Source organism: Stigmatopora argus, chromosome 5 (genome assembly GCF_051989625.1).
Source record: "Stigmatopora argus isolate UIUO_Sarg chromosome 5, RoL_Sarg_1.0, whole genome shotgun sequence".
Lineage (NCBI taxonomy): Eukaryota > Metazoa > Chordata > Actinopteri > Syngnathiformes > Syngnathidae > Stigmatopora > Stigmatopora argus.
Window position 1 is genome coordinate 8,324,548 of NC_135391.1, and position 22,953 is coordinate 8,347,500.

Here is a 22,953-nt window from a genome sequence, read left to right on the forward strand (position 1 = left end):
TTCCACCGAACGTTCATTCGGCCGAACGGAGGTTCCGCCGAAACGGGATTCGAACGCTCGCCCCGCCGGATCGTGTGTGTACAAGTTTTTCAACCTCGGCCCGCGGGCCATATACGGCCCGTTAGGATTTTTAATCCGGCCCGCCGCCGGTGTTGTCCAAATTATAGTAAAAATCAATGTTCGTCTACCATCAATGGCAGTCCGGGAGTAAGCACCCTTGGGCAGGCAGATGTAGCAGAACCGAGCCGTAAAATGACAGCAATCGGGTCAAATCCATCCTAAAACAGCATTTAATGATTAAATACAAATACTGGATGATATCGCGATGGAGGCAAAAAAACGTCTATAAACGTCCATTCGCCAAACGGCTCAAAATGCTCTCAAATTCGGTCAAATCCAGCTGAAAACAGCGTTTAATGATTAAATACAAATACTAGTATTTGTATTTAATCATTAAACTAACAAATACTAGTACGACCTGTCCGTCTGTCAAACGTCCGTCGGCGAAACGTCTTTAGGCGAATCATCCGGTCACGACATCATCATTGCTCGCTATCGGCACACCAGTATCACACCTGCCACAAGCAGGTGCATGTCAATGTTCCCTCTAATTTTTCATGTAAAACATGCTGTAAAACAAGAAAAACATGAGTGGACAGAGCTACTGCCACTGGCTGCCACTTAAACGGCGCCATCATGGGGAAAGGGGTAAAAAAAAAAAAAAAAAAAAAAAAAAAAAAAAAATTAAAAAAAAAAAAAAAATTAAAAAAAAAAAAAATCGATCTTTCATATTAAGACGGGGGCCGCAAATTATCGTCCCGAGGGCCGCAGTTGGCCCGCGGGCCGCAAGTTTGAGACCCCTGGTCTATGTGAAGATGTGTCAACATTACCCCTGTGCGCGTTATATCATTTGATATTTTCTATCTCCACAGGGATCTCAAGCACAACTTAATCAGCACCATCATGCCTGGAGCCTTCCAAGGCCTATCTGAGCTCCGGAAACTGTAAGTAGATGAGATCCCACTTCCAATTCAGAGCAGAAAAAGCGATAGAAAGAGTCGTATCACTGGTGAAGACAGGTTACAGGATTGGAATAACCATTTTCACATAAAAAGTCCATAAAAGTGCCAATGTTTGTTGCATTATATCAAGGGTCAAGCTTGAAATCCTTCCACTTTCATTTTGTAATCAGGTGATCAGAAATCGTTCTCGATCGCGTCATTTACTGAGGATCCAAATCAGTTGAAAAGATTGAGCTTTTAAAAAGTATTTATATTTTAAAGTGCGAACAGATTGGCTGCAATCCAATTAGAATGGGAGGCCAGGGCAGATTAGATTGACCTGGCAGCACACAGAGGGCGATTGTTATACCAGTATACGTCTAAAGAACGAACGCTATTGAACTCATATTTTGTGTGAACTGAACGTTGTGTATAACATTGCAGCTCTTAACTCACTTGATAATTTTACATCATTATATTTCATGAATCAACAAGTGAACCCCAAATGTATTTGATCAACTTTTCATTAACCATAAAATGACACATTTATTGACCATGTAAGCATATTTAAACCATCAAAACAATACCACTCATCTTGACATATCACAAGGTAGTTGAGTGGTCAGTTGAGGTGTTGGTCAGAGCTGCTGTCATGTGTACTTCCCTGCATGACTTGCCTTCACTCTTCCCATGCTTATGTTTTCCCTGCAAGTTCTGGAGCTTCTCAAAACAAACAGGGGGAGATAAACACATGCTTTGGACAGTGCTCTGCTGGGTAGTGTCAGACAAGCACCAGAGCACATCTCTGGCTGTGGCAATACATCACACTTAGGCCAGGGGGACTCGTTATGAGTGATAAACACTGACTGGTCTTCCATGGAAGCTTCAAGTAGAGAAATCTTCAGACTCTCTTTTTTTGGATCGGGTTTTTATAGATGGTGAAGTGGTTTATTTGGACGGGGAGTAATGTCCTGATGATCGAAGGAGAGTTCAAATGGAAGCTATGCTTTGATTCACTGTTGGTCAATCTAAAGTTAAAGAAGTATCATGTGAAAGAGCCATGATATCATCAGTTTTTGCAACATATCTCATGGATCTAAAGTGACCAAATTAATGTTTTGGTCTTTTCTCTCTTTCAGTGACCTATCCAACAACCGCATTGGCTGCCTGACTTCAAACATGTTCCAAGGACTAACGAATCTCACCAAATTGTAAGTACATAAAATGATGTACAATACTTGGATTTTCTGTGTCTCGGCAAAACTACCAGATAGCCCATTCATTCCATTTTTGCCCGGTTAGGAACTTGTCTGGAAACATCATATCAACTTTGGATGCCGGTGTGTTTCAGGAGCTACCATCGCTTAAGCTTGTGTGAGTACTTTTCATCGACATCCAACAGCCACTGTATTTCCTAGGCACATATTGTAAACACACGATGGTGAATTACATTTTTCTCTCAGTAAACTGTGTGAGAATGCAAATAAATGCTGACCGCAAACCAAAATTCCAATGAATTGAATTGAAGAGTTCCTTTGGTGAAAACGTCACAGGGTATTATTATATTATCCGCTTTCAACCTAAACTGAAGTCTCAAATTCCCAAAACATGCATGTTGTAGGAATGAGTCTGAAGTGTTCCATCTTGGCAACACAAGTCAAGGCCATGATTTAAATTTAAAAAAAATCGACAGGAATTTCAACTCTGAATACCTGTCATGTGACTGCGGGCTGCACTGGATCCCAGGCTTCTTCCGCAGCAGCTCAGCGCGACTGGGTGATGAAACCCTGTGTGCTTATCCCAGAAGCCTGAAGGGAAAACCCCTACGAGGACTTCGGGAAAGCCAGTTGAGCTGTGGTGAGACTCTGCTCACTCAAAACCCATCCTATTAATATAAAGTAGGCCCCTCTCAGATGTTGCCTTCTCCATTGTCCCAGACGGCCCATTGGACCTGCACACCCTGACCCTGCTGCCCTCTCAGCGTCAGGTGGTCTTCAAAGGGGATCGATTGCCGTTCCATTGCACTGCCGCCCTGGTGGACAAAGTCACCGCTTTACACTGGCATCACAATGGTCAGCTCGTGACCTCTGACCCAGAGAAAGGAGTCCAGTTGGAGAGCAGTGTGTTACACGACTGCACATTTATCACCAGGTAAACTAATCATCGTCACGAAATATGCTTTTGGTGCCACGTTTAAAAGTCTTAAATCGAAAAAAGGCCACTAATATGTGTTGTATTTGTGTTTCATATTCAGTGAACTTATTCTATTCAACGTACACGTGGAGGCCAGTGGAGAGTGGGAGTGTGTGGTTACAACAGGGAGGGGAAACACTTCTCGCGCTGTTGAAATAGTAGTGCTAGAAAACAGCGCCTCCTTCTGTCCAGAAGATAAAGTTGTTAACAACCGGGGCGAATTCAGGTAAATAACCGCTGCAAATATCCAAGCCGAATGTTCAAATGTGTAACTTTCACGCTCTGATCTGGTGGGAAACTTCAGGTGGCCAAGAACCCTGGCAGGCATCACCTCTCATCAGTACTGCCTGCAGCTGCGTTACCCTTCCCTGCCCGTAGAAGGTGACGTGGAGCAGAAAAAGGCTTCTCGCCTCTGTGACCGCTTCGGAAAGTGGCAGGAGGGCAACTACACAAATTGTCACTACACTAATGGCATCACCCGTGTCTTGCACACCTTCATCCTGGTCAGTGCTGCCGCCACGGGAAGTGATGAATGTTTCCTGCCTGTTAAAAACGGTCATCGCTAATGTGTTTTCCAAACACTTGTATCGCAGAGTCCCATTAACACATCAAATGCTGTCAGTTTGGCCCATCAAGTGCGCAAATACACCCTAGAGGCGGCAGGCTTCACTGACTCAGTGAATGTTCTCTATGTGGCCCAGATGATGGAGAAGTTCATGGAATATGTCAGACAGCTACAAGAGGTTGGGAATTTTATTCTGTTACAAAGACATACTGTAGTGGACAATCACAAATGAGCGTACGGGGGCTGGATCAGTTTAATACTCTGAATAATAATTAATTGGATACATGGAGCGAAATTTTCCCGACATTCAAAGACGCAGTGCATTGCATTATTCATTCAGTCAGTGGCGGTATTCAACCAGAGCTGTTCTGGGGCAACCTAACAGAAGCGAGGCAGCCCTTCTGACCACCACCATTCCATGTTTTATTGGGCATATTTCCATCGTGCAAAAAAAATCTCTCAATTTACTTCAAATTATTGCTATACTTGAGAAAACTGTAATCTCGTTAAGAATGTCTTTTGGGCTAGAATTGCTATTGCAAGTGAGTGTACCACAATTTGTCAGTGTTGTTGTTTTTGTTCCAGTTGCCAGAGGTGTTGGTAGAGATGGGCAGCAACCTTATGCAGGTGGATGACCAAATCCTTACTCTGGCCCAGAGAGAGAAGCGAGCCTGCAGTTCCATAGTGGGCTCTCTGGAGTCTCTGGCCTGGCCTCAGCTGCACAGCCATGCTCAGGACTTCTCTATGGTGGGAACTCTCATTTGAACTGTTTTTATTACTCTTTCTTTCTAGCTTTTTCTTTCTTTTAAGATTTAATTCTAATTCAGTGATCAGACAAGAATGTATATAGCTAAGCATGGTTTTTGCAGGTGTCAAGGAACATTGTTATGGAAGCCCACTTAATTCGACCAGCCCACTTCACTGGTATGACCTGCACTGCTTATGAGCGCCGTGAATTCCCAACAGCCACTTTAGGAATGGATACTTCAGAGTTAACACATGAACAACAACTTCGTTTTCGCTGCAGCACAGGGTCTCATAACACATCTTTGAATAATTTTCCTCTCAAGGTGAGCTTTGACCATCATTCCAATTCGATATGAAGACTTTGTGACTGTCAACATCTTACACTTGTTTTCCTTTCTTTAGAATTCAGTGGCTGTGGCCTCTGTTACCCTCCCTGCTACCCTGTTTCCTTCTGATGCACCTGCAGACTGTAAACTGCAATTTGTGGCCTTTCGAACTGGAAGCTTTTTCCCACTGACTGGGAATTCAAGCAAGAATGCGGGGCACTCCCGAAGGCGTAATGTCAACACTCCGGTTATCTTTGTGGGACTTGGTGAGGAAGACTAAACTTCAGCTTCATTCCCTTAATTCTATCATGTCATAAATAAGCTTTTTCTAGACAGCCAGGTTACTTTTTTTATTACAGAACAAAAGATCTGTTTAATATATATGGCTAAACAGATGGCTATTTTCCCTACATTGAGACTATGTACATTCAACAACCACGAAACCATTTGCACAGTTTAATGAAATCCAGTACAAAAGTAGCTACAATGATTTTGCCTTTGTAAATTTGAGCTCTGTTAGCAATGAATCGGTGTTAAAATACATATTATGTGCAGTGGTGAATAACCAAAAGAGGAAAAATAACTCACAATATTCTTAAACAGAAGTACAGATTATTTTGTTTTTAAATAAATAGTGGTAAAGGTATTGATTTAGCTCTGTAAAAATCTATAAATTACAGAATGTACTAACATTATAAAAAAATCATTTTATAACAATTTTAAATAGGGGCTTACAAAAGGAATCATGTTCATCTCCAAATCTATTGCATCGTCATTGTTGACATTTTATGCAGTAGTTGAAAAGCAATGAGTTAATTTTGAAAAAATATGGGAAAGTACAGATATCTTGATTCAAAAAGTCATATTTTATTATAAAGATAAATGTTCAAGGTATTACAAAATATGCAACTGTACACTTTTATTTCTGATTTGTTTCTATGTATAAGAATAATAATGAATGAGTTGGCCATTTTTTTCTTCTTTATGATACAGATGGCTGCAATATGTGGAATCACTCCGAGCCTGTCTGGGTGTCACTGCGCCACTTATCCCCGGGAAGTGATGCTGTGGGGGCCCAGTGGAGTCCGAAGACCCTGAGCAAACAGGGAGGCTGGAACTCCGAGGGATGCCAGCTAGTCCACAGTGACGGCAGCACCTCCACAATGCGCTGCTCTGTGCTCAGCAATTACGCTGTGTTGCAGGTGGGTTAATACTCTATTTCTACCTTGCACGTCCTTTATAGGCCCACCATTTCACTTTTTTTCTCATTTGTTATCAAGGAGGTGCCAGACTTCCCCAATTCTTCACCCGCATCCATTAGGGTTCTCCACCCTGTGGTGTATGCCTGTACTGCACTGCTCCTTCTTTGCCTTTTCACCATCATCATAACTCACATACTATACCACAGGTACTTCATTTTGCGTTATACCCAAACGCTACCTTTCATTTTATTTTTTAAAAGCAAATAATGTAGTGAAATAAAATTTTATTTATTGGGAAGAAATGAACACTTTGTTTTCTTCCCTTTAACAGTTCCATTCACATTTCAAGAAAAAGCTGGCACACATTACTGAATACTTGCTTCCACATCGCCATGACAACAGCCATCTACGCTGGAGGCATAACCCTGACCAGTTATCCAATTGTTTGTCAAGCTGTAAGTGGATTTACGGATTTATTCTCAAGCCTTGAAAATAAAAGTTTGACTCACAAGTGTTACCCAACAGGTGGGCATCACGTTGCACTACTCTTCACTGTCAACCCTGCTGTGGATCGGTGTTAGTGCCAGGGTCATCTACAAAGAAGCTATGTGGAGAGTGCCACTGTCACCAGAAGGAGATTCTCCGCTTCCACCAACTCAACGGCCCATGCTCAGGTCAGAACACAAACTCACCTCCTCTTGTTCCATTAGGAGTCGATTTGGCTTATGTTTTTAGATGGGCGCAGATGTTCTTGTGCCCGACCACCCATACTGTGCACCATTAAAGGCGCCATTGTGCCCAACAACTAAAGTCCCTCTGTTTTCATGAAACCTCGAAGGCGTTCTGTAAGACACAAAAAGCAATAAGGCAGGGAGCAGGAGCTGAGATGAATGTATGAATCCAGCATAACAGGGCAGAGAGGGGTCGCTGTAAATCTGGATGGACATTCAGGGAGCGCACTGTCTTCCCAAATAACCCCTTTTATTTCCCCTCGTTTTGCCCCTGTGATCCCACAGCCGGGATCATACACGATGCTGCTACTCCAAACCCTCTTTGTTGCCCACTCAGATATATGGCACTATTTCCGCAATAAATGACAACCTTACTGACCTCTCTCTCCGCACAGAAAATAAAAGATCACACAGCTCTATTCATGTCACAGCAGGGGACAGATATGACATTGACTCACTCGAGGTCAAACACATGTGTTTTAACTCTTATTCAAGGTTCTATTTGATAGCTGGTGGAGTTCCTCTCATCATTTGTGGGATCACTGCAGCTGTCAATGTCAGCAACTACGGAGACAACAGCCCTTAGTGAGTGTCATCGTCAAGCCGACCCTTTGACTTTGTGTTATGTTTAATGGGAAAGTGAATAAGTCGGTGTGATTGGCCAGTTTCACAATGAAGTTCTTGTTCTGCTTTGACCCTTTATGGATTCTTTCCTTCCTCTTGCAGCTGCTGGCTTGTGTGGCGCCCCAGCCTGGGGGCTTTCTTTGTCCCAGCCGGCCTAGTGGTGTTGGTGACCTGGATCTACTTCCTGTGCACTGTGTTCTGCCTCAGACGCCGTACTGCCAAAGAATGCATAGGAACCACACCATCTTCTCCTGTGACTGAGAGCCAGCCTGCACTAGCAGGAAGCATCAGCCTCCTGTCCACAGACTCCGCTGCGGGCCCTTCAAACTCCAACGTGGCCGTGGAGGACCAGTACTCGCTAAAGACACAGTTTTTAACTTTGGTGGCCACTCATTTGCTGTTCATGGCACTGTGGTGTTGTGGGGCCATGGCAGTGTTTCTGACGGGGCACGTCAGCTTGCTGTTTAGTTCTCTCTATGGGATGGTGGCCATAGCTCTGGGGGTGTTCCTAGTGGCGCACCACTGCTTCCGTCGTGCGGATGTGCAGGCCTCGTGGCTGCCGTGCTGTCCGCTTAACAGCGGCGCCCTTCCGGTGTCCACCTACACCTGCACCACGGGAAGTGGCGCGCAAACCTCTGAGCAGGGATCCCAACTTTTCATCAATGGCCACCAACCGGGCGACTCGCACAACTCTTCATCCCCTCGGTCGTCGTCTACTCCGAGCGGCATCAGTAGCGTAGGACCCGGGCCCTGCAAACTCACCAACCTGCTGCAGGTGGCGCAAGACACTGCGAGCAACACCTCGCGAGCTGTTGCCGGTATCAACACTGGCACCAGCACGGACAATGTCACCAAGCCATCAAACTATGTTTTCCCCAGCGTGAATTCTTCCGTTCCCGTGCATCCTCAACGAAGGAAAGTGAATAGCAGGACTAAACAAGGCAATAGCCAGTATCACCATCGGGGGGATGGCAGAGGTCACTACCGTCTCAAAGCTTTAAGGACAGCAGGAGGTGGGGGCAGCCTTGGGGCGTTGGGTCCCTCTGGTTTGGAGAACCTCAGCTCAGTGCACATGGTCCAAGAGAATGGGAGCATCCATCACAGCCTCCCAGAGAGCCACGCAGGAGCGCTGACAAATGGAAAGCGCGTCGGTCAGTCGCTGGCCACCAGCCCTTCGGAGGGTAGCGACGGGGGCAGTAGCGGCAGCCGCAAACCTTACCCTCTTCTTCCCTCCGTGGCCAGCAGAGCGGCCATGAACGGCGCGCACAGACGATGCATCAGCAGAGACAATTTGAAACTGGCGGCTGCTGCAGAGCGGGAGGCTAAGCGCTGCTCTTACCCTTTAAACAGTATTACCGCGACCGTGCCGGGAGCTGCGGCTCCGAATGGCAACCTGAAGAATTCGCTTCTAGAGCTGGAACACGACATGAGCGGCACAGATCAATCCCAAAACTCTGTGGGTGTGAAGAGCAGTTTGTGGAAGAGCGAAACCACTGTGTAATCTGTAGATGAACCTCAGTGTTACTTTTAAAGCATTTTGAGAGACTGTTTTAAAATGGCTCCTGATTATTGATGTATAATTTAAGATGGGAAAAAAGGGATGCAGGAGCCAAAACGGCTACTTTCCAGTGGCAAATAATTTGATGTAAAATGGGGGAAAAATGAATACAGTAAAAAGCATGTTTTATTTTAATAATGATATTGTAAGATTGTGCACATATTGGATTTAAGTTTAATGAGAGATTTATCGTTTTTGTTTTGATTTTTCTATGCATTTCAGACTGTTCATTTTTATAGCATACAGCTTTATGCAATTCCATTCATGATCACGTTTGATTTACGTAATTTTTATTTTGCATGTGTGTGCGAGTGTGTATGAGTGGTTGTACATAATCATTTGCCATTTAAAAAAGAAAAAAGTGAGATTTTGAAATATTGAATGGATGTTTTTTTTTTAAATCTTTATGGATTGCCCTCAGCACTCCATGTAATAAAATACAATTGTGGAAGATGTGCATTTGTGATATTGAAAAACAGCTACTAAAAAAATACAGTGTATATTTTTTCAGTTTTTAAGGAAGCTGTCTTAACAGGAACTTGTGCTTCTGCAATCTGTACTTTTGCTGCCCTCTTTTGTCATTGACGAAGCAATTCTTTCAGTGAAACCTAGAGAATTACAATATAACAAGGTCCCTTTGTGGACACACCTCAAGTAATGACATTTTAACACTGATGTCAAAAGATATCCCTTGTTTAAAATAAACGATTGAAAACTATTTTTCACATTTAAAAAAGAGGATACTTAAAAAATGTCCTTTATAGAACACTGGTTGAACTGGTTGGCACCTATTAATGGTATTTTGACAGTCAAAATATCTACTTTAGTGTGTTATAGGGTTCATAACCAGAATTTATTTTCTGTATTCATTCATTTTTATTAGCTTTTTATTAATATGTAATTTTACTTTATTTATACACAACATAACTTATCTTTGACAGAGCTGTGGGAGCCCATTCCAGGTTATATAAGAAAATATTTATGGAATAGCAAAAACAGCCTGTTATCCTAAAAGGGGTCAAAGAATGGAAATAAATTTCACTTCAAATTAAAAAAGGGCCAGTATTTGACGAGGCAAAGAAGTTCGTTTAATCCGATTGATTTCTTCTCTGACGTCTTAGTTGAGAAATCAACAACTATTACGGCAAGAGACAATACTAAACACTTTATTAGTCATTAGACTTTTTGATTTTGCAATGACGTTCGCTTCCTTTTACTCACTCGCTTCAATACAGGAAAACTGATCCCCGATCAGTGGCCTAGTTCTCTCCTCGGCCACGCCCCTCCATGAAATGGACCAATCGGATAATCATATGATAAATTGACAGTAACCTCGGGCCAATGAGATGTGAGTTTACAATAATGTTAGGAATCACAAACCTGTATTGGGGTTTTTAACTTTTTATAAGGCATATTGACTTAGTTGCGAGCGTTATTTTACTACTTTAAAGGGTTAGTTCGCATGATCGTTCACTTATTTTTGACTTCACTGTCTGATGCGGATCCAGAGGCTGTAATGTAGTGTAACGAGGAAGAAGGGGACGTACTACGACACCAGGCTGCGCTTCCTGAACCCAAGCCGAACTCGGTAACACTATACACTAGATACCTCCTGCTATCAGAGAAGGTTGCAGGTGAAACGCAACCCCACCTCGATCCTCCCTTCCTAAAGTACCCGGGGAAGCGTCTGCTCTTGTTTCCGTGGACTCCGGCCCAATGTCCCTGGTCGAGCAGAGCCAGCAGTCGTTCCCCACCAGCGTTCAGGTAACGGTGCACCAGGCTCGGAACCTTCGCCCCAAGGGGAAGAATGGCACCAACGACGCCTATGCCATCATCCAGGTGGCCAAAGATAAGTTTTCTACCTCGGTTGACGAGAAAAGCTCGACCCCGGTATGGAAAGAGGAGGCTTCCTTCGGTTTGCCTCTTTTCCACTCGGGGAACGTCGATCGCTGCACTTTATACATCATCGTCATGCACCGGGTCCAGGCCGGTCTTGACAAGTTCCTGGGCCAAGCCGTCGTCAATTTAGTGGATCTGCACCAAAACAAGTCTCGACAAAAGCCCGAGTAAGAACTCTTGATTGACTAACTTATCATAACATTGAGATGTATATGCTTGGGGGGACTTTGAAATGATGAGGATGTCCCCCAAGTGTCCTTGTAAGTGTCATTCAACATGAAAACCTTGATCAGGGGTCCATAACCTTTTTAACAGAGCAAGAAACACACTTAACATGTTATTCCTTGAGAGGCATACTCAGAATTTAAAAGTCAAAGTAAATGTGTGCTTTTTTGGTCATTTCAATGCAAAAAGTACTAAAAAGTCTCAGAATTATTTTAACAACATTGTTACGCTGTTGCTAATCAATGAGTTTCAGAGAGTATAATGGGGAAAAATATGATTACAGCGGTGCTAGATGGATATTTTAGCTTACAGGTTAGTAGAGAGCCTAATCCACCCCTCAAAAGAAGAGCCGCATATGGCTCGCGAGCCATAGGTTCCATACCCCTGACCTAGATCATTTCATTTGTGACCAGCCATAACTAGTTTGCCCAAAACAGAGACAAGATTCAATTAGAAAGTCCTATCGCCCACAGTTTCTTGGGAACAGGGAATGATTGTTGGTCCACGTGCCATTTGATTGGCTCGCGACCTGTACAATACAAGGTGTAACCTGTATATCCCAAAGCAAGATGTTTAGTTTCAAGCGCACCTGTGAGTTTAATGAGAAAATATACAAACAATGGTTGTATTAAAACATTTTCATTTGTATTTGTGTAGGATTCCATAGCCAACAATGTCTTCATATGCAGTACATCCACAACCTTTTAATTATTGACTGCCATTCACAACCCTGTCGTAATGATTTCTGACTTGCTCATTTTTGGATCTGTCTAAAAAATTTGGAAGTGCTGGATAGGTGAGTTTTGTGATAAGGATAAGGTTAGATGATGTGTCACAGACCCACCCTAAAACTAATGTTTCACATTGCTTGCGTCAAGTCCACACATTCCTCAGAGCCATTAACTTAATGTTGTGTGAAGCTTGGGAATAACATTTAGATGCTTGCGTCTTAGTCAAGATATGAATGAACATAAAGGCCTGTGGAGAGAAAAGCATTCTTTGTGTGATCTTAATTTTGAAATAAGCAATTTTATCGTTTCGGTCACTGCACTCATGGCTTTTTTATGTTTGTGTTTGCATGGGAGCTTTTCACGCTTTGTTGAGAAAGTTCAGTCCCTCCCCAAACATAGCTGAATGTATCTTCCTCTTGAATTCCACTCTTGCTCTGTTTTGAGGAAGGACCAGCATGTGGGTTGTGCTACCTGATCTTTTCACCTTCCATGACTTGCAAATTCAGGGTCAAAATGTGAATAATGGCTAGTTTAGATGAAATAGCTTTTAATGTGCCTGCTATAATCTACATTTTTTAATGATATGATAAAGAGAAATTAGAGTTTTACATTATTGGATTATTATTATTCTGTTGAGCTATTATCTTGGTTTTAGAAAAGAAGTGATTACCTCATCCATCTCAACAAAAACCTCTCTTTGAACCGATATGAATTTGATTCATTGTCTGGCTCCACACAATAATATGTCCAATGGTTACTAGGTGGAACCTGACTTGCAGGAACAACAAGCGCATGCTTGTGGGGCAAGGCTAAGTAAGAACAGCGTGTTAATGAACAGTCTGTCTGTGAACTGGTGTATCAATTCACCATTTGAGAACACGCAATGATGACGCACACAAGATGCTAGGATGTAACAGAGTGCCAGTTCAAAATAAGATAGGCAAAAGCTGTCTACATATAAAGTTGGGCAAAGGACATGGTTCTTGGTTGGCCATTTTCTTCATAAATGTTTAATCTTTAATCTAGTGACCTTGAAAAGCTAGAGACTGAATTTCATTTCAGTTTGGGTGGAGTGACATTTAACAGCATTATTATTTTTCAATCTGATGAATCAGAGAAGCCATCTTAATTGCTATTTTCAATCTTAGTCAAATTTAGTGCCAATGAGTGCATGCAAACTATGTTTGTAGTTGTGAAACATGTTGGAAAGCCTTGTTTGACTTGGCCGGATCCACATGGCACAAGATGTGAACTGCACTGAAATTAGACTATCCTCCATGACCTCGTCATAGGAATGTTAATTTGTTCCCAAGCTTGGCTTTTATCTTTAAAAAGCACCACTAGAGGTCTCTCTGACAGAAAATTGACAAATTCAGCAGTGGACTTCTCATGAACTGCAAGGCCATAAAGCCTTAGGCAGAAATATATTTGGCCAATGGTCCCTTTAAAGGGGAACAGGTAGTTTATCACAATCAATGCTTCCACCAACTAGAGAAACATCCTTTAACTTGGTAAAAGCAAACTTTCGCTCACTTATTCCGTAGGCTCATTTTTTATGCTCTATTACTTAAAAAAAAAAATCAGTAATACTATTTCACATCCTACACTTAACTCACTGCCATTGACAGTTATAGACCTACAATTAATTTCATTTTGTTTCCGTTGACTGATCATGTTTTCCTCCAATTGATGGCAATAAACCTCTCCTAACCATTTTTTAATCATGCAGATGCTGTATTTCAATGTTTCATAGTACGTTCGCGTTCTGATTCATCTTCTCTGTCATCATCAGTTGGTTCCCTTTGGTGAACAAGACTGGAAAGGCGGACAAAGTGCGAGGCGATGTACTGCTAGGCATCTCTTTCCTGAGGAACAACATGTCAGCTAGCATGGTGGACCTTTCTATGCAGGACAAGCCTCGCTCCCGAATGTCCAAGTTGAAAGATAAGATGCGTTTGAAGAAAAAGGACAGCTTTTCTGACTCTGGCTCAGCTATGAGCCATGTCCTGACAGACAGCGAGGGGGACGGCGATTCACTCTCCTCCAATCAAACTAAAGGAGAGAAAAAAAAATCAAAGCTCAAGAACCTCTTTGCACCCAAATCCAACTTACAGCGCAACTCCTCCCAGTCCATGTCTACTCTCGGGACTCTTCCGAGCAAGAACTCGTCTCTAAGTGGCAGCCGCTCATCTGGCATCAACGTAGAGACCCCTGAAGGTAAGTTTATATGTAGAAGTCTTTTACTGCAATGCACCACTACTTTGACAAATGTATTTTCTGGAAGGACGAGCTATAGCCTACTTTCTAATTACTTGAAAGAGTACAGGGTAATATAGGATGATGCCAATCAGCCGACTTGTCATTAGTGGGTCAATCTAAGTACTAGGTAACATACTGTGGAATACTACACTTCGTTTAAGAAATAACCCCACATTTTTTTCTGTTCTTCCATAGTCAAGAAGAAATTCAAGTTCCTTGGACACAAGCGAAGCGGTAGCTCTGACAGCAAGGTGTCTTTGGGTGCATTATCCTTTCTGAGCCGCTCCAAGCGCAGCAACAATGACCTAACCAACCCTAGTGTTAATAGCGCTCAGGTGAATCCAGAAGACACAGAGGATAGGAGTAGCTCCACTCTTAGTGTGAACAGCTCCGTCCATGGTTCTATGGAGACTGTACCTCAACAGACCACTAGTGACTTTGAACACAAGAGTAGACCGGTGGTTTTGTTTAGGTCCGATACTCGAGATAGGCTTAGGATGGAGGACCAGCGACGTCAAGAGGAAGAGGAACAAAGCCGGTTTGAAGCCATGAGATTGCGCGAGGAAGAGCAGAGACAGGTGGAGGAAGAAAATCGTAAACAGAGCGAAGAATACGAAAGGAACGGGCGCTTTCTTGAAGATGAAGCAAGAAGAGAGAAGCAGAGAGAGGAAGAGGAAGAAGAACAGAGGAGGCTGGAAATAATGGAGAATGAGGCCATGACCCAAAAGAGTGAAGCACAGAAAAGTCAGGAGGAGGCTTCCATGAGTGAAAGGCTCTCATCTCTATTTGGAATCATCAGAAAGAAGGAGGAAAGAAAGGAAGAGGCACTTTATCCCACTGTGGAAGTGACCACACAAGCTCATCACGATCATACACAAGATCAGCAAGACTTCAACACCAAGAGCTCGTTTGAGAATAATTCGCTCACCTCTACCAATCAATTTAATAGCAATGAAAGTCCATTTGATGAGCCGAAATCAAGCCTTAGCGAACAAACCTCAAACATGCACTTCCTGAATCGTACCGCAAGAGTGTCTCCAGTTAAACCAAGGTAGGCCTTTGATTCAGTCAAAAATGCATACTAGTATTTGTTTTTATTGGGCTTGTGGGCACATTCTTATTTTTACCTTGGACGTCCATTAGCTTTGCTGTTATGTGGATTTTAACAGATGGCTGGCTGAATAGAGTACATCCATATTTTGCCAATCTTTCCGTGAAATGCACATAACAGTTTAACATGCAAATGCACTGACGTAACATTCTTCCCTCATTTATTTTTGAACAATGAATGAGACACATTTAGTTTGTTGAGATTGTGTTCACATTGTTGACTCTTGGATCAGCATTAGTATTCCTCCCAACAGTTGACGGACCTGTTTGGCCTGAAGGCTCTGGGAAAGAGGGCGTGTCCGTTTTTGTAAAGATGTTGTGAAACAGGTTGAGGAAGGAGTACTGTCGTTGCACTGTGACTTATAATGTTAAAGTCTTGGGTGTGTGTGTGTGTCCTTTCTTTTTCTTCCTCCGTTTTTCCTTAACATTTGGAAGTTGGTGGCATTTTTTTGTTGGCTTGGGGTCATTATGGTGAGCAAACTGTACTTGCTTTTGTGAATGTTGTTTGAATTTTGATTACATGATAGATGGTGGTTTTGAAGGGGGAATTCTGTTTTATTATTTTTTTGTATTCATCTGTCTAAGTTTGGAAATTAATATAATTTAAATGCATTTAAATAGTGCGATGGACTATTTTAAAGCCTTACGCCTAAAGATTCACAATTCAAAATTGAAACATCCACAGTCTTTGCAGCTTTTCCATTGAACAGGATATATATTTCCTGGCTAAACATTGTGTAACAATGTTTACAGTTTACTAGTATCCTTATCAGTTTAAAGAAATCTCGAATTGAGTTTTCTCCAACAACCACTATGGTCAGGAACGTTTGTTGATATAGTTGCTACAGTCTGGTAGGGGATGGGCTGGTGTATATAGGTGGACCTAACTCTGGCTTATTTGATAGTTTCACTGATTTGTAGGCCTTTTTTCACTTCTTGGCAGATTGACTCATTCTCTGGAAAGTGAATTCTCTGAGCACCACCAATTGGAATACTCTGATCCTCAAACCCTTCGTGTTCCAGTGGATCAGCAGTGCTCTTCCCCAGGCGCTCCTGAATCTCCCCTCTCGAGTCTACCGTATGACTCTCCTTATACTTTCTCCAACCTTCATTCGTCTTTGGCTCCTCTGACATTACGGGAAAGTCCAACCGGTTCCACGTCTAAAAGTCTAACTCCTTCCTCTTGTGAAAGTCCACCTGGTTCTCCTAGAGAAACTTCTCTTAAAAGTCCACCTGGCTCCCCAGCTGAAAGTCGACCTCGATCCCCAGTTGAAATTCCACCTGGTTCCCCTGCTGAAAGTCGGCCTCGATCCCCAGCTGAAAGTCCACCAGGTTCCCCTTCTTATAGTGTGGACAACGTGTCATCTTCACCAACAATGGCTGATAATAGTGGAAGATCCCCCTTACCACCTTTGTATCCCATATATGAGTCCCATGCTGACAGAACTCTGAGCCCAGCGAGAGAGGTACTGAACAGCAGACAGAAAGATGGATCTCCGCAAGACAAAAAACTTTCCCTTCCACTTCCTGATTATGAAACTTTATTCCCCCAGAAGAGGCATGGGGTACAGGGGCACACACGATGGGATCATATAATTGCTGAGGTCAATCAAAGGCACATTGACAGTCCACCGGAGCTTACAGGTCCAGAGATGAGTGTGGATGGCCCAGGGGTCCCAGAAGAGGCTAAAGTTTCATTTTCAGAAGAGAGCTCTGCTGTTGGGCATTTCCAAACACATCAGCAGGAAAGCAGACATCGTTCAACCAAAAAAACAGCAGCCCCTCCTCCACCGATGCAAGTTTTAACAATGGACAGTAGATCAATTATAGATTCCAGTCAAAGAGAAAGCCACAACAACGGATGGCGCGAAGAGTCGCTCACAAGGCCTCTTCCCTCGGGAACAACCGAAATAATAAACAATGACAAATCTAAAAGAGAGAGTCTCTCAGATATATCATTAGAAGAATCTGAGAATGCCCTGCGACCATCTTTTCTATCGGCACGAGACTCCAGATCATCTAGCGAAAGAGACGGAGACTCGGGAACGTTTGCTGGGCAGACGAAACCTTCAGATAGCACTGACATTCCCACTGCTAGACCAAGGCAACGGCAATCCATGAACGTGTCAACAGAGCAACAACATTCTACAGCCACATCTACTTTTCCTGATATCGGCATCACCCAAAAAAACACAAGTTTTAACATGAGCGAAGTAGACAAAAATGGCAGACAAGAGAATGTGAGTACTTCTGAGTACTACCCAGATACCACGACAGGTACACTTTCTAAATACACGGGGGTACCACAAAAGCCAGCCAGAGCATCAGATGGCCTTTTCACCCGGGTAGCACAGAGGGAACAAAATCCTGAAAACCTTGGCATGACAACGGATGATCTAGACAGAATTTTCACTGAGGACAAATCATCTAATCCTTCGCCAAGTTTGAACGGTTATGAGACGAGCTCAAGAGAGGACGCTTTTAGGCCAATCAGCCCGGTGTTCAAAAGACAAAATTCATCGAAACGAATCTCAAAACCTCCTTTGAGAAGTGACTCGCAGAAATCTTTAAAGTCTCAAAAAGAACCTGCAGATGCACACGAAACCACCAAAAGTCAACAAGAACTGACGACCAAGAATAGTGCCATTGATTCCTTCACACATAGGCATCCGGCTGATGGGAAGGCGCAGGCCCAACTTTTCGATGGAGAACATTCATTTGGTAGTGATCCCATTGCGGTATCATCCACTTTCTCATCTTCAGAGCCGGTTCCTGCCCTAACCACGGAAAAATCCTCAAAAGTAGATGTGTTGTCTGCGAGGAAGAAACCCAAGAAAGCATTGTTACCACCCTCTGTGTCTCAGCTTGTCAGTCATCAGATTAGCAAAGAAGATGACCCTACCTCAGTGTTATCCAGGTGAGAGTTAATAAGGTGATGAGTTTAGACAGTTGATTCAAATCTCTTCTTGATCATTGCTGCTATGGTGTGGATGGAATCTTTGGTCTTCTGCTTCACCTTGGTTGGGATTGTTGGTTTTCTTGGATAACCCTGGCTTGGATTTTGATCATGATTAGTACAAATTTTAGGGCTTACTAAACTCGGTTGGAGAACCCGACTGTAATAACACATTCACAATTATTCTTTGAAAGTCAATGGCAGTAAATGGGTTTAAACATTTTGAATTTATGACTTTGGTTTGTGAAACAGTATATAACCTAACATAATTAAGAATAGTATACATTTTCTTACAGGCCTCATCCAGTGCAGCCCATGAGCACTTCTCAACAGAAAAACGTGTATCTTCAGAAAGGAACAGCCGGAACGGTAAGAAACTAGGGTGTGAATATATAATACACACGAACAAAAAAAAATAATAACTGTGGCAGCTCATAGTGTAGGGGTGTCAGACTCGTGTTGGTTCGCGGGCCGCGTTAACGTCAACTCGATTTCATGTGGGCCGGACCATTTTAGATAGATTTAGATAGACTTTTTATAAATGGATTAAAAGAGCTGGATTAAAATCCCTAATATTCAGTTTTTTATACATCTAAAACAATGTTTATTTTAGCTTTTTTTAAATATATTTATAGATTTTACAAAATGATTTGAACGAAAAACACAGAAACAATGGATTAAAAAAATTACAATTATTTATTTAAAAAGGGGAAAATCAGGAAATTTAATATACATCTATACTCTTCATTTTAATTTGATCGTAAAACAGAAAGTCGACACTCATGATTTACTTTCCCGGGCCACACAAAATGATGCGGTGGGCCAGATTTGGCCCCCCGGGCCTCCACTTTGACACTTGTCATAGTGACTCTACTGTATAATTCTCTAGTTGCTCCAATACTGATTTTTTAAAAAATATACATATAACAAAGACTGCTTTGTTACGTTATCAAATTTTCTCAAGAAAGAATTTGAATTCCTTCAGGACATTATTATACTATTATTATTGACACAGGTGGCTGGCATGGCTGACAGCGGACCATTCACTCAGCTCACCCATGAAGAGTTGATCACGTTGGTGGTCAGGCAGCAAGCAGATCTGTCCAAGAAAGACGGCAAAATCGGTGAGCTTGAGGAGTACATAGACAACCTGCTGGTGCGCGTCATTGAAGAGAAGCCCGCCATCCTGCAATCCATGAAGGCCAAGCCCACGTGAGATAACAGCTACTGGAAAAAGAGCCAAGTGTACACAATACACTGTCATATTTTTCCTGGAATTTGTGTGTGTACTATTCTCATTGTGTACCAAGATGCGTCCTTATGGAAGTCTTAATGCCTATACACTTTGTGGAATATTCAAATTTATTTAAAGATCCTTGAGATAATCTCTGGTTAATACAAGAGCAAATACTGCTGTATATTAATTCATTTGCTGTTTTGTATAAAGCGTAGTCATGCTTTAAACACTTTTTAAATGGCTTGAAGAAGGTAAGGGGTGTGCTGTATTTCACTCCACCATGTGAATGAACTATATAGTATAAGAAAATAATCATTCAAATTTCTCACAATATAAATGCTTTGTGAATATTTTTTATCAAATTTAATTTATATTTTAGTACCTCATGATGCCTGATTTTTCCCTCTGCTGGGGTATTTCATTTTTTTTAATCCGCTGCTTTGCCTTCTCTTGCGTTGTAGCCATATATTTTCAACCACCTGACTCCATCTCAATTGATGGTAAGGGTGAGACTGCAGTGATTTTTTGCAAACATGAAAAAATATGAAATGATTTTTTCCCCCCCCTGAAAGTCTTTGATAATCAGAGACAGCAATAAGAGGCTCAATTGGCCTCCACTTGTCCTGTCAGAGTTAGAGGCCCTTATAAATGAACACAGAATCTTTGCCTTTATTATCTTTTTTTTACCATCTTCATGAATGCCTTTGCAGAAATTCCAGCATGTCTTTCTAAGCCTTATTTTCTGAGAAACTCATTGTTCTTGGGTTGAGCACTGACAAGTGTTCCTTCATAGATTATGGCTCAATCAATGGTCCTGTTAACATACATGACAAATGTAATTGTGTTTTTGCAAATAAAGACATATCCCATCCAAATGCAAACTGATTTTATTTGATGAATGCATATATGAGATGTCTTTCAAAAGAAAAGTGCGTTTTTCAAAAGAAATGTGTCCTTCAAAAGAGCGGAAAAAGTATGGTTCTTTTTCTCGCAGATTGGACTACATTTTCTTGCGGATCTGAGCAAAGAACAACACTGCCTCAAGTCACATGACACGTGAAAATCCCTTTTCGAAACAGCAGATGGTGCTTTTCAACAGTTTCAAAGGCTACTAACTAGGATGAGGTCTTGTCAAAACCGGAAGCCGCTCCAGTTTTATACTACATTTGCTCCATGCAAGACGGGTGTGGTTAGGTTAACCTGAATTACATCTCGCCCTGCAGGCCTCAGACAAGCTGCTAGAGTACTCCATTCGAACCTGCAAACAGGTGCAACCGCTGTTGAATCCTTTCCATTTTTGTAAGAACTGCACATTGACCATTAATTACTCTTTAGAAGTCAATGGCTTACTCACATAGATCACACATAAACACTTCTGCTAACTACCACAGCACATAATCTGACAACTATACATATACAGTAGCAACATTTTCAGGTAACATCCCTGAATTTTCAGCCGATGAACGACTGGTGTCAATTTGTGCCTGTCTACTCTCTCATTTTTTTGTTTTCTAAAATGGAGTTTCAGTGGGAATTAAACAATATTACAATTTAATCGTGCCCTAATTTGTGTGGAACTGTGTGAGAACCCTACCATTTTAACCCTATACCTCCCCTCATGATAAGAAATTTAAAATTTAGTATGGCATGGTATCATTAATGGGCTGAAACACAGTCCAAAATGTTTGGACAACACTTTTGCTATGTTGGTTTGTATTCCCAAATTTCAATAATTTCTGAAGTCTTAGAGCATGGCACTGGCAGTGGCGCCATTATTGGCAGCAATGCCGATGCGCCGGTGGCACACCATTATTTTGCGCAGCTCGGCCCGAAAGCGATCGTGAAGCCAAGCGTAGAGAAAAGGATTACAGCAGGATGAACTCATGGCGCACAGGTGACAGAGCAACTGAATGAGCAGGAAGTAGCGCTTGTCTATCAGGTCGATGTCGATGTCACGCAGCACATTGAACACGCTGATGGGCATCCAGCAAATGCCAAAAGCCGCCACCACCAGGCTCACCAGGCGGAAGGTCTTGCGTTTCCGCACGCGCTGGGCCTCGGCCTGGCTTTGCGTGTGGTGGCCCGGAACCACACAATTCCTCAGTTTGACAGAGATGCATAAGTATGAGATGCAGAGGGCGGAGAGAGGCAACACATAGGTGATGAAGAGAGTGCTGTACCCGTAGGCCAGACGCGCACCCTCTTGATCCATCCAAAATTCCTCGCAGATGGTGAAGCCCTCGTTCTGGAACTCCACATGGTAGGTGTGAGCTACAGCTGGAGCCACCAGAGCACAGGAGAGCAGCCAGAAAGCAGACAGCAAGTATGTGCATGCCAAAACTGAGATGCGCTTCTTCAAAGGATGCACGGTGGCGTAGTACCTGTCGAGGAGAGAACGAGATTAGCTTGGTCGACTCAACGTATTATCGGGTAACAAGAACAGAAGAGTGATCCACTGCTTATTCGTGGTCACTAGTTGCATTTTGTTATTTTCTCACATCAATTCTAACATAATAAAAAGAACACAAAAAAAAATCAAGTTTTGTAGACCCTAAGTAACTTCCTTTAAAACTGTTGTTTCATGTAAATATTTCTTTTTAATTGTTTGTTTACAACACTTAATTTGTTATTTAAAAAAACAAAACAGCAATAAGGCCAAATGGAAGCTACTGCTGTGTGTTGCATACATGTGTAGATTAAAGACAGTGAAAAATCATGTTATTTATTTTTTGGGGACTGGAAAATGTCCCTATGCAATTCTCCCACCTCTCTTAATCTTAATATCAGATTTCCAATATCTTATAATATATACTATGTATATATATTCTTTCATTCATTTTCTGAACCGCTTATCCTCACAAGGGTCATGGGGATATATTTATTTATTTTACTTTCTTTTTTCCATAGATGTATCTTACTGCCACATGCCTCATTATTCTGCTGCTTATCCCCTTCAGCATTACAGGTGAGTGAGTGGGCATCCATCTCATGCAGTGGTAGCCAACTGTGATTTAAGCCTGTTTTTAATGGCTATCATTGAGATGCAGTACAACAACCAAAGTAATCCGTCTATTTTCCACTGTATTTTCTGCTTATCCCCTTTAGGCTCATGGGATACTGTGGCTCGTAGCAACTGGCTACATGCTGGACGAGCCACCAATGACTCACCCATACAGTGACAGACAAACCATACTTTCTGCCCACAGGTCAGTCGAGTAATCTCATCATTTACAGCAGTAAGGTATTCACGAAAAACACAGAATAATTAACTATATAATGCTGGTTAAATATTTGGGACATCTTGTACGTATAATGGATAACATTTAAATCTTTATCCATTGCACGAGTTGTCATAATAGTGTGTGCGTATTACCAAAATACATGGGCAATTTTGCTTTAAAAGGACTCCAATAATTCCAAAGATAGGGGCAAACATTTTATGTTTCCAGAGGTATAATGATACAGAATACTACTCAATCTGGACTGATATATCGATTGGTTAAACAGCTATTCAATAAAATTGACTGAAACACACACACACACACACACACACACACACACACACACACACAAATAATCACATTTGAGA

General features: G+C 42.2%; 3 protein-coding genes and 1 long non-coding RNA gene across 7 annotated transcripts in view; 3 read left to right on the forward strand and 1 right to left on the reverse strand.

Moving 5' to 3' along the window:
* Window positions 1–9,400, forward strand: part of adgra2 (adhesion G protein-coupled receptor A2) — a 38,426-nt gene extending 29,026 nt beyond the window's left edge. For all 3 annotated transcript variants that reach the window (XM_077601285.1, XM_077601287.1, XM_077601286.1), the window contains 17 exons: window positions 933–1,004; window positions 2,141–2,212; window positions 2,304–2,375; window positions 2,695–2,858; window positions 2,939–3,152; window positions 3,256–3,420; window positions 3,499–3,697; window positions 3,788–3,937; window positions 4,345–4,506; window positions 4,629–4,829; window positions 4,909–5,098; window positions 5,826–6,034; window positions 6,113–6,240; window positions 6,366–6,489; window positions 6,560–6,708; window positions 7,261–7,350; window positions 7,492–9,400. In XM_077601285.1, the coding sequence (XP_077457411.1) occupies window positions 933–1,004; window positions 2,141–2,212; window positions 2,304–2,375; window positions 2,695–2,858; window positions 2,939–3,152; window positions 3,256–3,420; window positions 3,499–3,697; window positions 3,788–3,937; window positions 4,345–4,506; window positions 4,629–4,829; window positions 4,909–5,098; window positions 5,826–6,034; window positions 6,113–6,240; window positions 6,366–6,489; window positions 6,560–6,708; window positions 7,261–7,350; window positions 7,492–8,890 (3,760 nt within the window). In that variant the 3' untranslated portion in view covers window positions 8,891–9,400. The remainder of the gene's footprint in view (window positions 1–932; window positions 1,005–2,140; window positions 2,213–2,303; window positions 2,376–2,694; window positions 2,859–2,938; window positions 3,153–3,255; window positions 3,421–3,498; window positions 3,698–3,787; window positions 3,938–4,344; window positions 4,507–4,628; window positions 4,830–4,908; window positions 5,099–5,825; window positions 6,035–6,112; window positions 6,241–6,365; window positions 6,490–6,559; window positions 6,709–7,260; window positions 7,351–7,491) is intronic.
* A 916-nt stretch (window positions 9,401–10,316) lies between these two features.
* On the forward strand, window positions 10,317–20,245 carry rab11fip1a (RAB11 family interacting protein 1 (class I) a). 2 transcript variants are annotated; one of them, XM_077600351.1, is made up of 6 exons: window positions 10,317–11,013; window positions 13,595–14,019; window positions 14,257–15,112; window positions 16,115–18,088; window positions 18,424–18,496; window positions 19,143–20,245. In XM_077600351.1, exons 1-6 carry the CDS (start codon window positions 10,664–10,666, stop codon window positions 19,341–19,343), a joined length of 3,879 nt encoding a protein of 1,292 aa, XP_077456477.1. In that variant the 5' UTR covers window positions 10,317–10,663; the 3' UTR covers window positions 19,344–20,245. The 2 variants fall into 2 exon arrangements, with proteins under 2 accessions (XP_077456477.1, XP_077456478.1); XM_077600352.1 differs by lacking the exon at window positions 16,115–18,088.
* A 67-nt stretch (window positions 20,246–20,312) lies between these two features.
* The window catches only part of prlhr2a (prolactin releasing hormone receptor 2a), a 5,306-nt gene continuing 2,665 nt past the window's right edge, over window positions 20,313–22,953 (reverse strand). The window contains exon 3 of the mRNA XM_077600354.1: window positions 20,313–21,745. Coding sequence (XP_077456480.1) covers window positions 21,109–21,745 — 637 coding nt within the window. The 3' untranslated portion in view covers window positions 20,313–21,108. The remainder of the gene's footprint in view (window positions 21,746–22,953) is intronic.
* LOC144074140 (uncharacterized) overlaps window positions 20,473–22,953 on the forward strand; it is a 21,054-nt gene continuing 18,573 nt past the window's right edge. The window contains exons 1-3 of the long non-coding RNA XR_013300245.1: window positions 20,473–20,632; window positions 22,272–22,329; window positions 22,470–22,570. This is a non-coding gene — a long non-coding RNA (uncharacterized LOC144074140). The remainder of the gene's footprint in view (window positions 20,633–22,271; window positions 22,330–22,469; window positions 22,571–22,953) is intronic.